Consider the following 15,177-nt stretch of genomic DNA (forward strand, 5'->3'; position numbering starts at 1 on the left):
CTGTCTTTACTTCTGGCTGGGGTCCTGCACTAGCTTCTCAATAGTTCTCTTTGCCTCTAATCTTACTCTCTCCAACCTGTTCTCCATATTTGTGTTATGATAAAAACCGCTCTGAAAACAGAGCTCTTCTGTATTAGCATATTATTAGATTCAGTATCAGATTTGGAATTCCTTAGTTGGGAACACAAAGTCTTACATATTATTCTAGTCTCTTTCTTTGCTATTCCCCATACCTACAAGGTACCTCTCATCCTGGAACATGTATAGAGTTCCTCTAATATATGGGGTGGGCAAAAGTAGGCTTACAGTTATTCATATGGAAATAAATAAATAAATAAATAATAAGAATATAAGAATAAACTCAGTGTTTCATGTACTTACAACTGTAAACCTACTTTCACCCAATCCTGTATTATACTCCTAAATAGAGACCCAGTGCACAAATTTGTGAAAGGGTAGGGTTCAGCCAGCCCAGCCCCAATCTGGGCAGATTGGAGCTGGGCCTGTCAGGAGGAGGTGATGGGTGGGGGAGGGGCCATGGGGAGAGGCTGTGGGCGGTGGGCCAGCAGGCCCCACCCCTGAATGGGTTGGGGGGGTGGTGATCAGGGGTCAGCAGCCAGGGGACTGGCCATGGGAGGTTGGCTGCCAGCCCCACTCCATTTTGGGGTGGAGAGGGCTGAAGGGGGGAGTGGGGGTGAAGCTGGTTGGCAGGAGGGGCTGCAGGCCAATTGGGGTGGGAGGATCCCCATTGGGGGTGGGGCCAGCCATGGGGAGGGTCTGTGAGCCAGCCACCCCACCCTTGATAGAGGTGGAAGAGTCTGATCGGGCAGGCCGGCTGGGGGAAGGGGCCGCAAGAAGTTGGCTTGCCGGTCCCACCCCCTGATCCAGCCAGTATACTGGCTGCGGTGGGTGTCATAGCAACTAGTCATTCTGGTCTTTATGGCATCCCAGTCGCTGGCTTTTTATATATATATACAGATATGTTCATGCCTTATCCCATGCCATTTCCTGCCTAAGTCTAACTTAAAAGCAGATTAAGTGGCATCTCCTCTTGGACACTAACTTGGAAATGCATTGAACTCCCTTCCCAACACATATACACACATTAACATGTCTTTGTTTGATTCTGATGCCCTCATCTGTGCTTACAAAACTCCCAGTGGGAACATTCTCCCAGCATTTATCTTTTGAAACAGAAATTATTGATTTGTTTATCTGTCTCTTCATTAGATGGTTAATTCCTTGAGGCTAGGGGATATGTTTATTTTGAATATGAATCCCCAGCACATGGTTAGTGTTTAACAAATAGTGAATTGTAAATTAATATAATTTTGGATTTTTCTTCCATTTCATTCATTTAGTTCTCTGGGCTCTATATTCTTCATCTATAAAAGTAAAGATTTAGACTAGTCAATGGGTCTCAAATTCCAAACCTCATATTATCTACTGTAAAAATAAAACAAAAAAACCTCTTAAAGATAAGAAAAACCCAGATAATCACACCTGACTCCCCAAGATTCTGATCAGTACACCAAGTATGAAGCTATAGATTGTGCATTTCTGACCTATAACAGGTTTGGGAACAACTGGCCTAGGGATCCTCTTTCAGCTTTAAAACCCCTTCAAATATTCTGTTTCCTATTAACAGATTCAAAAATTCTTTTTTTCCAGTTACAGTTTACATTCAATATTATTTTATATTGATTTCAGGTGTACATCATATATAGACAATCATATACTTTATAAAGTGGTCCCCTGATATTTCCAGCACCCGCCTGGCACCATGTATAGGTACTACAATATTACTGACTATTTTCCCCATGCTATACTTTACATCCCTATAACTATTTTGTTGCCACCAACTTGTATTTTTTAATCCCTTCATCTTTTTCATCAGGTCTCCCAACCTCCCCTCCCCCACTCTGACAACCATCAGTCTGTACCTGTGAGTCTCTTTCTATTGTGTTTGTTCATTTTTTCTTAATCTGGTGCTCAAGGTCTCTTTCCCTGAACTCACCTTTTCTCCATCTTCAGTATCACCTTCACCTGCTTGCACTTGATGATCCAGTCATACTGAATTGCTTTTAGAGAGACACATACATGCTGGCTTTTCCTGCAAGAAGTGCCCCACTATTGTGGGAACTCCAGGATGAAGCTTAGACATCAACTCCTCCATAAAGAATTGTCTGAATTCTTTCCTTTCCCCGTTTATATCCTGTTTTTGCTTCTATTGGAGCACTTTTTGTTGTATGAGATTGCCTGAGCTTCCTGAAGACAACAGTTACTTAATGAATGTTTTCCCTCTTTTATTGTGGCAATTTATTCATTCCTTCAATTTTTACTGAGATGCTACTATCTATCTACATTTATTACTTTATGTCATTTCATCCTCATAATAATACTACTGCATTTGTTATCATTTTGCAAGTGGGGAGACAAAGGCCAGTCACAAAGCTGCTTAATGGTTGGAATAGAATTATCTTCCAGGTATTTCTGATGTTGCTTTCTTCACATTACCATGTTTTTCTTAAGGAATAATTTTCTTTTAAATGAAGAGAACTATGATTTAATGTGAATTCTTCCAAATCTATTTCCTCATTTCTAGGTAAATGCTGACTCATTTATGTTACTACCAGGAAACCACTTTCTGATAAACTAGTTTGTTGTAAATTCAGAGATCAGTACAGTTTAGCTAATGTTTTAAGAGACTGGAAAAAATCCCAGCAGTAGAACTTTAAAGAGGATTCTTTTCAGATTTATTAGCAATTTTATTTTAAAACTCAAAGTTTTGATGCTTTTTCTTGTGTGTTAAGACTATCTCACATTTCCAAAGGGTCTAAACCAGCGATTTTCAGCACTTTCCACCTGAGGGCACACATAAAGTAATACTAAAATGTTGTGGCATACCACAAATATATCATATTTTGACTGATCTGATTTTTAAAAAAAGGTATAATTTGGATACATTCACACTGGACCGCTGTTGTCATTTTTTTATTTGACAATCTAAGGGAAAAAAGGTCAGTGCCCTGGACTAAATAGTCTGGTACTGCATGGTGTAAAAATTTGTGTGGCACACCAGTTGAAAATCGCTGGTCTAGACATTTGAATTACGAATAAATGGAAGCAAAGGAGATAAGAAATGGGACAGGAGTTGGGGTGTCTCTCAGGGAAGCTGAGGCTCTGCCAATTTCCTCTGAGGCTTGAAAAAATTAAAATAGAATCAATATAAGAGCTAACACTTATTGATTACACATTAGGTACATGGCATTTTGCTTAGTTTATATTTATTGGTTCCCAAACTTTAGTCATCCCTGTATCACTTGTATGGATTTTTGCTACATCTGTCTTCTGCATTATTATTTACTTAATGTTTTTCCTTAAATGGACTTTAGTCAGCTTATTTTACCCCTTGTTCTCAGTAGCCCATATGAGGTCTAATTATAGATTTTATACTGCAATTAAATGCTTTGCATTTATATTTTTCTAAAACACAATGAGAAAAAATACATTATTATTATAAAAGAGTTCATGTATTACCTGAAAAATCATAAATTGTGCTGCAGTTTGTGAAATGTTATTTTGTTTCATTTAATCTTCAAAATAACCCTTTGGGTTAAGAACACAGTATTATCATTTGCATTCAAAAGGAAAAAGTGAGGCAAAGAGAGATGAAATAGCCTGCCTAATGTCACAAGCTAAAAAGAGGAAATCATAGTTTGACTTGGATCTGGTGTTACTTTGAAGTCCAAGCCCTAAAACACTGAGACATTTTTTACCCAGTTCTGGAAGAAATATCATTTCTACTCCCAATTTTTTATATGCCATAATTGCAACTTTGTAAAATGTGAATGTGTTTGAAAATGACAGAAAATATAAAAATATTAAAATAAATGCATAAGTTTGACTTTTTCAATTTTTTTCCAAATGGTTTAATATTACCCCATTTTGCTTTTACAAAAATGATACAAAGATCTGTAAAATAATCTATTCATTACTAGAATTTCTGAAATCTAATTTAACACCAATATTCATTCAGTGGTATTATGAGTGTGTGGGTCTGACTATTTACTGAGATACTATTTGAAATATAAAAAGTGGTATCAGCCATGGGCTGATTTTGATGACTAGACTCCCTATCCTTGCCTCTGCCAGCTCAGGCACAGAGCGTGGTTCTGAGCATTTTGAGGTTGGAGCAGATTTATTTGGGCAAATGAGGAGTGAGAATTCTTTCCCAAGTATCTGCAAATTGTTTATGCTGTGTGTGGCTGCATCATTAATCCACTCTCTCATATGTCTTATGTGAGAGTAGGAGTTATTAATAGGTTGGAATTATTTCATTGTATTTTCATATGCTTTTCTTCCTCTCTGTTTCTTATTCTTTCATCTTCTGTCTCTTTTCCTCTTTACTTCAAGCCCTACTTTACATCTGAGCCCTGAATCACAATATGTGACACAGCAGATGTTTGTGGGGGCAAAGGCATGAGGGGCATCAGAAGGCCAGTTGCCGATGAATTGTCCGTAGTAAGAATGTGACTCCATGTACTGTTTCAGGGGCTCACTCCAGGAATGGCCGGCTGGGTTTCATGGTCATCTACATATGGATGGCATTGGCAGGCTGCCTCGCTGCACAATATTTTTTCCTTTTGATCTGCCTTCACCCTCTTTTGCACACAAAATGTTCCCTGTATTAAACACTGGTTTGGAGAGCCTGGGTGTGAGCAATTAGAGGTCTAAAAGGGAGTGTGTGGGAGGTTAGGAAGGAAGGCTTGGTAGTTAAGCTTGTCATCCGTGAGTGAAGCACAGCGAGCTGCTTCCTGGCTAAAGTTACAGAGAAAAAAATCAAAGACCAAAAAAACAGGTCTTCATTGCAGATGACGACTTAAGCACCATCCAGACAAGGCTATCAACTATCAGAGAAGTGTCCTCTGAAGCACTTCATGGAGACCAGGGTCTGGGAACAGTGTGATTACATGTAAACTGCATGGTTAGGGCATGACCACGAGGGCACAGAGAAGATGTGGCTGGTTTTGCCGTGAAGGTTGTAGCAGAACTCTGAGGGGCAAGTGAGAGCACACGAGACTGGTGAACGCAAAGGGTTATAACCCAATTGGCAATCATGCCCCAAACAGGATCCAGTGGCTTTGCAATCACTGTTCCCACCTCAGTCCTTATGGAGCAAATTAGATCTGCAAATTCAGATATGAGTCACATCTATGACCATTATATGAAAGACACAGAGAAGGAACTGGTATATTACTGATCAGAATTAACCAGGCACTGCTCAGCAAGGCTCCTAGAAACACCATGGCCAGGCTTGCAGTGAGTTATGCTCAAAGCGCACGTCTTAGGTATGGGGCTTCTAGGGGTACCTACGGCCACCTCCTTTTGAGTCTGGTCAGAAGCAGGGGAGTGAATGCTAGCTGGTTTGAGGATTAATCAGCCAAGAATTGTAAGAACTGGACAAGGCAGTCCAGATCTAAAGAAGGAAAGGAAAAGGGATCTCAACTAAGGTGTAGCTCAGAGCTGGTTTCCTGAACATACTCAGAACAGCTTTTGAATTGATCTCAATTAGGTTCATCAGAGCAAACATCAAGTGGTCACCTCTTCCATACATTTACTTTTAGGCAGAATAAAAACTCAGTCTTCTTAGACTATTGTATATTAAAAGGCTTTTATAAAAGGGTGCTATTTGGGGATCCCTGGAAATACATTGTAAAAGGTTAATTCTCAGCAACAGTATACTAGTTCCCTCCTGCTACATTCTGTTGTTGCTTTTGATTCTTAAATGCATTCTGTTTTATAGGAGATGTTGAAGAGTTGACGACCTTCTGCTGTTTCCTGCATCTCTATATATTTGAAAATTATTTTACCTGTCCCTCCCTTTGGCATTAAGAGACTCTCTGTTTTCAACTAAAGATGTAGTTTTTTAAAGGTCTTAAGAAATCCTTTCCCTGAATCCCAAGTCTCTCTTTGTAATGTAGATTTAAGCATTTCCTTTCCTTCAGTTCAATAGAGACATTTGATAAATCTTAATGCTTCTACTGTATATCAGAGATGGCACTAGGCACCCAGAAAAATGACATTTAAGGAGATTATCATAATCTTGGTAGGTAACAGACACCTAAGTAATAATAAAACAATAGCATCAATAACTAACCAATGATAATGAAGAATGTCCTAAACACTTTATAGGCATAATTCCCTTAATTCTCAAAAATTCTATACATTCAGGGCTAGCATTATATCCATTTTGATTGGAACCCTGAGGCTTGGAGAAGTGAAACCATTTGTGTGAGCTCATGCATCTAATAAGTAGTGAAAGCAGAATAATTCAGTATGATAATGGCTGCAATAAAGGTTGGACAGAAGGCTTGGAAAGAGAGGCCTGGAGAAGTTAGGCAAGGCTTCACAGAGGAGGTGACATCGGGGCTGGGTCTTGCAGTAAGCACAAGAAAGAAAATAGCATGAACACAGTCTGTGAGGTTGACTGTTGGCAATGCTTTGCAAATAATTAGTGCTTCCAAATGTCTTTGTCTTTTGGGGCCCTTTGAAGAAGTCCCAGAGGTTTAGAGTTTAGCTTTAGAATACATTGAAGTTAAAGCTAAAGGTGGAAAAACCAGCTGTTCTGACAAATTTGACAGCCTGGGCTAAAGGTAGAGCCGGGAGGCAGTTGGGGAGTGGGCGGGGGGGGGGGGGGGGGGGGGGATGGTTGAAAAGGGGTTTAGATGAATTCCTCTCTACTTCCAAATGCAACTTGAAGAGACACTTAGCTGCTAACTGTGGCATTCATCAGTTGTCAAAACTGGCATTTCCCTTTGTTGAACAAGACAATAGAGATGACAGAAAACATGTATTTTGATGAAGTCACAATGACTGTAGCACCTGGTTCTAATGCCAAGAATTATTTAAAATTATTTAAAATGATAAAAGAGGGGGAATTGTGAGAGGAGTCATAAATTTGATTGTCTGGTGACTTCAGTCAATTTGCTCTCTTTTAATATGTTTTCCTTTTTGAAGGTAATGTAAATGTCTAAGGGTTTTGATGGCCTTTTAAAAGAGAAACCTAGCACCATGGGAAGGACAGAGATGTGTGTGGTGAGAAGAGATCTGGTTCTAGTTTTCACCTTCTCATTATATGCTGTGTGATTTGGGCATGTGGCCGAACCACTCTGAACTTCAGCATCTCCAGTCCTGTAATTCAGTCATGAATGTTACCTTCATTTCCTGTGGGGTTGTTGGAATCGGGTATATAGTACTGGAATTCAAATCCTGGCTCTGCTTCCCTTTACATGTGTAGTCTTTTCTAAACTGCAAAATGAGCACCATAATTCCTCTTTCCCAAAATTTCTTTCTGGATTAATGGATACAATAAATAGTACAGCACAGATATATAGTCCAATCCTTTAAACACACACACACACACACACACACACAAAAAAAACAACACAAAACAAAACAAAAACACACACAACTCAATTTGAACCTTTCCAATGGTTTGGATTCATTTAAAAGGAAAGACCTGGAAGATAAAGATACTCAGGTAAGAATATCTGCATGATATGCTAAAACAACGGTTCTCAACCTGTGGGTCACGACCCCTTTGGCGGTCGAACGACCCTCTCATAGGGGTCGCCTAAGACCATCAGAAAACACACATATAATTACATATTGTTTTTGTGATTAATCACTATGCTTTAATTATGTTCAATTTGTAACAATGAAATTGGGGGTCACCACAACATGAATAACTGTATTAAAGGGTCGCAGCACTAGGAAGGTTGAGAACCACTGTGCTAAAACCTTCTTTTCCATAAAATGGGAGGTCAGCAGTTCTCAGCCCTGTTTGGGCATTTGAATCACCGAGGACAATTAAACATGTTCTCAGGTTCGGGGCTCTCCTCCAAAGACTGAGTCAATTGGTCTGCTGTGGGACTCCAGCCTTGAGTTCATAACAGCTTGCCAGCTCTTTCTAATGTGCACTGGATTCTATCTTTGCCTCTCCAACTTAACATAAATAACCTGGCAATCTTGTTAAGATGCAGATAATGCTTCTCTAGGTCTGGGGTGGGGCCCAAGATTCTGCATTTATAACCAGCTGGCAGGTGAAGATGTTGTTGCTAGCCTGGGACTGCACTCTGTGTAGGAAGTGATTAATGATCCACAACTGTGGTTCTCAACGGTCAGTGCTCATCAAGATAACCCAGTGCTTGCTGAAAACGCGGCACTGGGACCTGGGCCCAGCCCTCAAAGATTTATTTCACTTGGTTTAGGGAGGGGCCAAAAGAATCACTGATCCAAAATGTCCATTTCAACCTGAAAATCCCCTGATGCTAATTTTGTGATTTTATAATATGACTCCCGTCCCAGTTCAGTAAAATAAATTAGAGCCTGAAGCTGAGTATGTGAGATATCATTGTCAGAACCTGACAGATGGGTGAGCTCAGCTGATGTGATGTCAACATATGGCTGATCCTTATGCCCTGTGTCTCTTCCACCTCCAGCATCTCCTCTAGAGTTCCGGGGGACATTCAAAGAACCCCCTCTGTGTGAGCAGGATTTACTGTGGACACAACACCCACAGATTAATCCTTCACCGAGGGGATGCACAAGTGATCTAGGCGTTTTCCTGTTCTCTGAGACATAGCATGCTTCAACGCAGAATCCCTGGAGACCCGGGCTCATCCTCCGGCCTCAGGGTCAAACCAAGGAAAAGCGAAGGTGGGAGACAATAACAAGCTGTGCTACTCAGCAGCACAGATGACTGACTTGAAAATCTCAAGGACATGAGAGAACGAATAGCTTTTTCCTTCTTTTCTCTTCTCACCTTCCTGGATTCTTCTTGCTCTTACTAGCTAGAAACAGCCTCTTCTTAGGGACAGGCACTTACCACTGTACAAGAATAATTGAAAAACTATAATAGGGTCTAAAACATTACAATTCTGGTATTGTTGCTTTGGATAACCGTTTTGCATGTAATTAATAAAGAAGTGGTTGGTTTCTAAGAAGTTTATCAATTTGTAAATAAATTGGTACAAGAATGGTAATATAGGAAGTGAGACTCATATTTTCTTGCTTACATCTTTAGAAGTATTTGTATGTGTAAGAACACTTGATTAATCTGTAGAAATATTTGCATGACCTCTAGAGTAGACAACTCAAAAGGTAATAATCACACTCTAGTTTAGCTGATCACATCCTACGTCTCCCTCAATGAGGCTACTTGGCCTTACGGACGTCCCTCTGTTCCTGGGTGGGGCTGACCAAGGAGAGAGCACCGCACGCTGTGATTCAGCAGCAGCACAAGGCCCGAATGACCTCAAATGCCTTTCTCAAGAGCCAGCCACCATGCTGCCCCCCCTTCCACTGGTCCTCAGAGCCTTGCCAGGGGTAAGAGGTGGGCGTTAGCCATTGCTCTAAAGCATGGACATTTGGGTCAGAAAGACAGGGGTGCAAGCCACGGCCCCCAGGCCTCTGCCCATCACTTGGAGCCATTCATCAGGTAAAGGGGCTTGTTATCCAGGAAAGGCCGTGGAACCTGTGTGGAGTGGAAGGAAGCCGGCGTAGAGGGGCTGGAGCAGTGCAGTGACCAGCTGCATTATAGAGGCCACAGAGGCCCGGGACGGAGACTCTGAGGCTGCCCAGTCCTCGGAGGCGAGGCTCTGGATGAGGTGTTAGAAGGAAAAGGGGCTCTTTCAAGGGAAAGAAGGGCTAGGTAGATGGCGAGTACCAAGCCAGAATGTTACCGTTTTTCAGTTTTTCTCTAAGTTATGTTTTGATGAGGCAAGAAAATGATCAATGTATTTTAACATTTACTTAAGAAACTTTACTCAAAATAGGAAGTGAAACTCCTGCCAGACCTCATTGTTTGAAAGGTGGTGGCTTCCTTGTGACATTTCAAACAGGGCAGAGATGGCCTTTTGCCAGAAATGTTTCTTTTATTGATTTACTTACGTATAACATTCCCTGTGTTGCAAAAACTGTTTTAAGCACTTTACAATCTTACCTCATTGATACACTTAAGAACTTACAAACTAGGCACTGTTATTTGCAGAGGCGGTTACTTGGCCCCGCTTCACCGTGGCAGACCCAAGATTTAAACCTGGGCTGTCAGGGTCCCGGCTGTTACCCTGGGCCACAGCATTACCCTGCCGCTAAGACAGGAGGGTGGTAAAAAGAGAGAAGCCAGACTGGATGGACTGCTTCTTCAATGTGCTGCCCTGGTCATCATCATCGGAGCTCTTGCTTCAAATTCAAACTCCTAAGCTTTACACCTGGATTTCTGACTCAGGAAGTCCGGGATTTTTGGAAATAGACCTAGATGATGTTTAGGGAACCGCCACCCTTACTACAAGTCCAAACTTCTTTGCTTGAAACATCATTCTGATTCCCCTAAAATGAATGTGATATCTGAAAGCAGCAGTAGCTTATGCTACCACTTCTCATACATTTTCTAGTCATTCCAACTCTAGTGCTAAACCAGTCACTGATGGTGACAATTCTGACCACTCCACCCCCAGCTCCATCTGCCAACAACCACCAGGCTGCCTGAAGATCCTCTGAGACTCCCACATCCTGCCTTTTTTCCTTCCGTAAAAATCCACAGCTAAGTCTCCTTAAATCCTTAAACTGCAAGGCAAAGTGGACACGTTTATTATCGTCAATTAACTGCCACTCTCCTTCCCTTGTCCTGCCAACAGTTATGCAGTTCAGGTGGGTCACTCCACCACTGAACATTATTCTCTCATGCACACTGAATGGACCAGACCCAGCAACATTTACACTGGGTCTGGAGGTGGCATTGAGCCCTGCCTCAGCCCCCTTTCCCTTTAGTCTTCCATTCTCCATCTCCTTCTAGCATCTTCTGACTTGCAGACCCAGAGGAGGCTGAAGGTCCTGGCCAGTCTCTTACCCTTTTCCTACTTCAGTAACATCTTCATGTCTTTTTAAGGGGTGGAGAGTAGCAGTGCTAATTACCTACAGCAGAGGAATGAACAGAGCTAGCTATTAGATCACTTCTGTGAATTTAGGCTCTGCTGATGGGTGCACTGACACAAACAGATAAACCAGATAAATTCCAAGCCCTCTTGACTTTAAGAAGACTGGATCATGCCCAGAAAAATTAAAACAGAGAAGGAAGAATCTTGCAAGCCCTCAAGGCTGCCATGAGCAATTGGCTTGAGAGCGAGGTAAAATCAATTTAGAAGACAGCACTGGGAAAGCCAGGGCAGACTATTATCAGTGCTCTGTGTGAAGTACTTCACAACCTAAACGTGAAACAAGCCAGCATTATCAAAACAGCATTTCCCTCTCAGCTCTGCCTTGTGACTTCCAAGAATTCAACCACGTTCCTATTAAGAATACAGGCATTGCCCTTCTCAGAGCTTCTGTCGTACCATTTGGGATATGCCCATCATCGGGTTGCTTTGAGTGAACACCTTAACTATTCCGTGGAAAAAGAAAATATGAAATGTGGTGGGAAAACATTCTAACTGCACCCTTGAACAGGATAGCGAGTAAACTGGAGCCTAACTGACCATCTTGAAGCACGTAATAAAGATGTACACATCAGTAGCACTTCACAACGGCTGTGTTCCCTACTGCCCCAAGTGCACTGGTAATTCCTTGAGGCAGTGGCTGCATTCATCTAAAATAGACAAGGCAGCTGCAAAGCTCGAGGCTTAGCTCAGGAGCCTCTATTGCAGCCTGATTTCAGTCAGATAGGCCAGGGTGCCCTAGCTCTCCGCAAGTGCAGTGCCTGCAAACTCAGCCACATCAGAGGGGTGGAGGCGGGAAGCATCCCGGATGCCTTTCAAACTTATGCTTTCCTCCCTTTCTCCCATTTTATGTATTACCTTGAGCTCCTTGACTGTAGAAGAATCTTTGAGCCGACTCGACATCCAAGAGTCTGTGAGCCGACTCAACATCCAAGAATCTGTGAGCAGACTCGACATCCAAAAAATAATCCATTTTGGGATAATCCATCCTTGATGTTTCAAAAACAGAGTTTTAAGACACAGTAGTCACTTGTTTGCCTATGAAAGAGGAAAAAAGTCACAGTACTTTAAACTGTTAAATAGATTTTAAAAATCTCAAATATGCATTTATAAGTATATATATATACACATATATTTAAATTATCTCATTTGAATATCCCATTATTTGACTGACATCCAATTCTAAAAACACCCTTCAACATAGCTTTCCTATTGTGTGAGAAAATGCCACAATTAACCAACATTCATTTAAAGTCCTCTATCCCACTCAGGAAAAACAGATGATCCAGGCTAAAGCGAGATAACATACCAGTCTTTCCTTGTTGTATATTAACTGGAAAAGATACTGTTAAGTTCATATGCTGTCCATTTTCTAAAGGTCTGTCTGATAAATGGCATCATTAAGTGTCAGCCTTTCGTAGTACTGATCCTCAATTAATCCAGGGAGCTCCGATTCCCCTTGAGCAGCAGGAATTGCCTGGGAACCAGAGCCTCCACTTATAGATGCTTTGCATTTATGGCACATGCTGACATGTTTGCTGTAAAACGCCTTGAATCCCTTCCTTTATAGCGATTCCCTCGGTACATTTTACAAAAGTGCTACAGCATTATTACCTGCTCACCCCTGGCATGGGTTGCTGTTAAGGAAGAATTCTGGTCTGTAGAGCAGTGACAATTATTTCAGAATTACAACGATCCCCATAATATTATCTGCACCAGCCTGTCAGGAAGCTAATACCGTACACTTCACTACAAAACGCTCAGCCCGGTGGGTGCCTTCTAGCATATTAGCCTTTCCCTGACACTTGCACAAATGAACTACTCTATTTCTGCAGGATGCTTTTGGAAAGAATCAACAAGACAGAGTCATTAAAATCAAGTTCAGAAGGCTAATCCAGCTATTTCTCTTTCTAGTCCAGTAAGAGGAAACTTTAACAAATACCCAAAGGTACCCCAACAGCAAATCATACTTACTGCAAAAAGAAAAAGAAAATCAAGGGCTAACTGCCGGCAATAAGAGCAGGAGCAATTTCAGCCAGAGAGTCTTTGATCTCACTAAATATTCCCGGTGGAAGTAAACAATTTTGATTGTTTGCTTATTACAGGAATGAATAATGTATACAATCCACTGGACTTGTTTTATCAGATAAAATGGCCAGAGCACGTTACCTTAGCAACAGAAGGTGACGCCAGCCTCCGTCTCCTTGTATCCTCTATTGTAAAAGAAGAAAATGACCGGTTTCCTGTGTAAAACTTTGGCAGAAAACCATCCCCATTAAAGTCTATATGTAACCATCACGTGGGTCCATTCTGCATCTCCCTGTCCCCGCCCATCTCTTTTGCAGAGAAGTGTCTTAGTCATTTAAAAAATGGTTTTGGTTTAATATATTTTTATAGCTCCAAGTCCCAGTTTGACTTGAAATTAAAACAGAATTACATGATTAAATAGTTAATGTGATAAGAAAGTTGTCTAGCAATTGTTAGGGGCACCAGTTCTTACCCTAATGCTGTCTAGGATGATAGGGACAGGTCATTTTTAGCTAGCTCATGTTAAACATTCTCCTGCTATAATAATTTCAAACATCAGCCATCGGCATCTAGGCTGAAAATAACTCTCTTGCCTTCTGTGAATCAGTCACTGGAAGACGCTTAAAAAGCGGTTTGAAATTTCCCAGCTTTTAAAAGACGCATTATATCATGGATCTTTTGTGAGCTCCCCTCACCCCCCCCCCCCCCCCCCCGCCAAAAGAAAGGAAAGCCAAAAAGATGTATGAAAAGAAGAGTCTTAAAGTTAGCAGGTACTCACCAGCACTTGTTGGCCCCTTTCAACAGGACATCACAGAGCATAAAGCAAAGCTATGCGCGACGCCGAGCCTGCAAGCCCAAAGGAACAGCTTCTAATTTTCCCTTCAATCCCAATTCAAGAGCACTGAGCAGAGCAAGGTGATGGATTTGCCCATTTTATATTGTGATGAAATGCAACCCCTAAAAGAGATCTGAGTGGAGCTGTTCTTTAAAACACATTAGGCGGCTAATTTAAGAAAATTGAAAGGTTTTGTTTTACTGTCTTTTATGTGTTCTCTCCACTACCCCCTCAATTTAATTTGCATTTGAAATTATGCTCATGTCTCCTCGGCTCTCCAAGGTGTGTAGTACTTTTTAATCACGACGGTTGCCTGGGTAGGGGTTTGGTGCAAGGCCACTTTTATTCTGAGCTGCAAAGCAAGGTGGGTAATTATAATTGTGAGCTGCTTTCTAGAGTGAAATGCAGAGTGCACATTTGATTTCACCCCCTCCCTTTTTCCTAGCCTTCCTTCCTCTTCCTGCCTTTAATTGCTTGGTCAAATCTTCAGCCCAAATCATGCCAATCTGTCTAAATGCATTCTTCTCTGTCTGTCTGAATGTAGCAAAATAATCCCAACAGCAAAAACAAAACAAAACAAAACAACAACAAACAAAAACCTTTGGTTAGATTTCTGAGCTAATTCTGGTTGGAATCCTCCCTACCAAACCTCAGTAAGGATTTTACTCAGTAAGGCACAATGCTTGAGATTTGCTCAGGAAAGGCATAATGATAGCCAAAGACAAGCCTTGGGTTTTCTACAACCTTCTCACACCCTTTGTTGACCAAGCTGAATTGCTAACGAGTACAATGTGGAGTGGGACCTGTTGGGTTTTTAAGAGAAGCTACATTTGAGAAGCCTTGGAATGAAGACCACTAGACTCCTCCCTCCCAACATGAAAATCTCCGACTGTTCGTCTTGTGCATTTTCCTACTCAGTCAGAATAAATTAGACACAAAGTTGGTGTTGCAGAGACTTAAATTTGACAAAAGAGGAAGCTAAAACAACCAATTATATGCCCTTGTAAGCAAAGTCAAAAGTCAATTTTGGACTCAGAATACAGGCATGCCTTGGATATACTGGGAGTTTGACTCAAGACCAGCACAATAAAGCAAGTTGTAATCTTTTTGCTGGTAGAGGGTCTTGACTTCAATTTGAAAAAAAAAAAAACAACAACAAACAAAAATGCAATGCAACACCTGTAAATTGCAATAAAGCAAAGCACACTATGTGAGGTGTGCCCGTCCTCCAAGCTTTGCCCAGACCCAGGGACTTAACTTTTCTAAGGTTACATTTCTATTCAGCCCCCAATGGAGACATGCTGAACACTTGACATT

At 41.3% G+C, this 15,177-nt stretch overlaps 1 protein-coding gene across 3 annotated transcripts in view; it reads right to left on the minus strand.

Annotated features, from left to right (window-relative positions):
- The window catches only part of PHACTR1 (phosphatase and actin regulator 1), a 500,199-nt gene extending 486,219 nt beyond the window's left edge, over positions 1 to 13,980 (minus strand). Inside the window, exons 1-2 of one of the 3 annotated variants that reach the window (XM_036350306.1) lie at positions 13,804 to 13,980; positions 11,856 to 12,035 (exon numbers count right to left, since the gene is read on the minus strand). In XM_036350306.1, coding sequence (XP_036206199.1) covers positions 11,856 to 11,985 — 130 coding nt within the window. In that variant the 5' untranslated portion in view covers positions 11,986 to 12,035; positions 13,804 to 13,980. Of the gene's footprint in view, positions 1 to 11,855; positions 12,036 to 13,166; positions 13,256 to 13,803 lie in introns of those variants that run through there. The other 2 variants (XM_036350310.1, XM_036350308.1) reach the window with 2 other exon arrangements.
- Positions 13,981 to 15,177: the final 1,197 nt, after the last annotated feature.

This window comes from Myotis myotis, unplaced genomic scaffold, assembly GCF_014108235.1.
Source record: "Myotis myotis isolate mMyoMyo1 unplaced genomic scaffold, mMyoMyo1.p scaffold_m19_p_2, whole genome shotgun sequence".
In the NCBI taxonomy this organism is placed as follows: Eukaryota; Metazoa; Chordata; class Mammalia; order Chiroptera; family Vespertilionidae; genus Myotis; species Myotis myotis.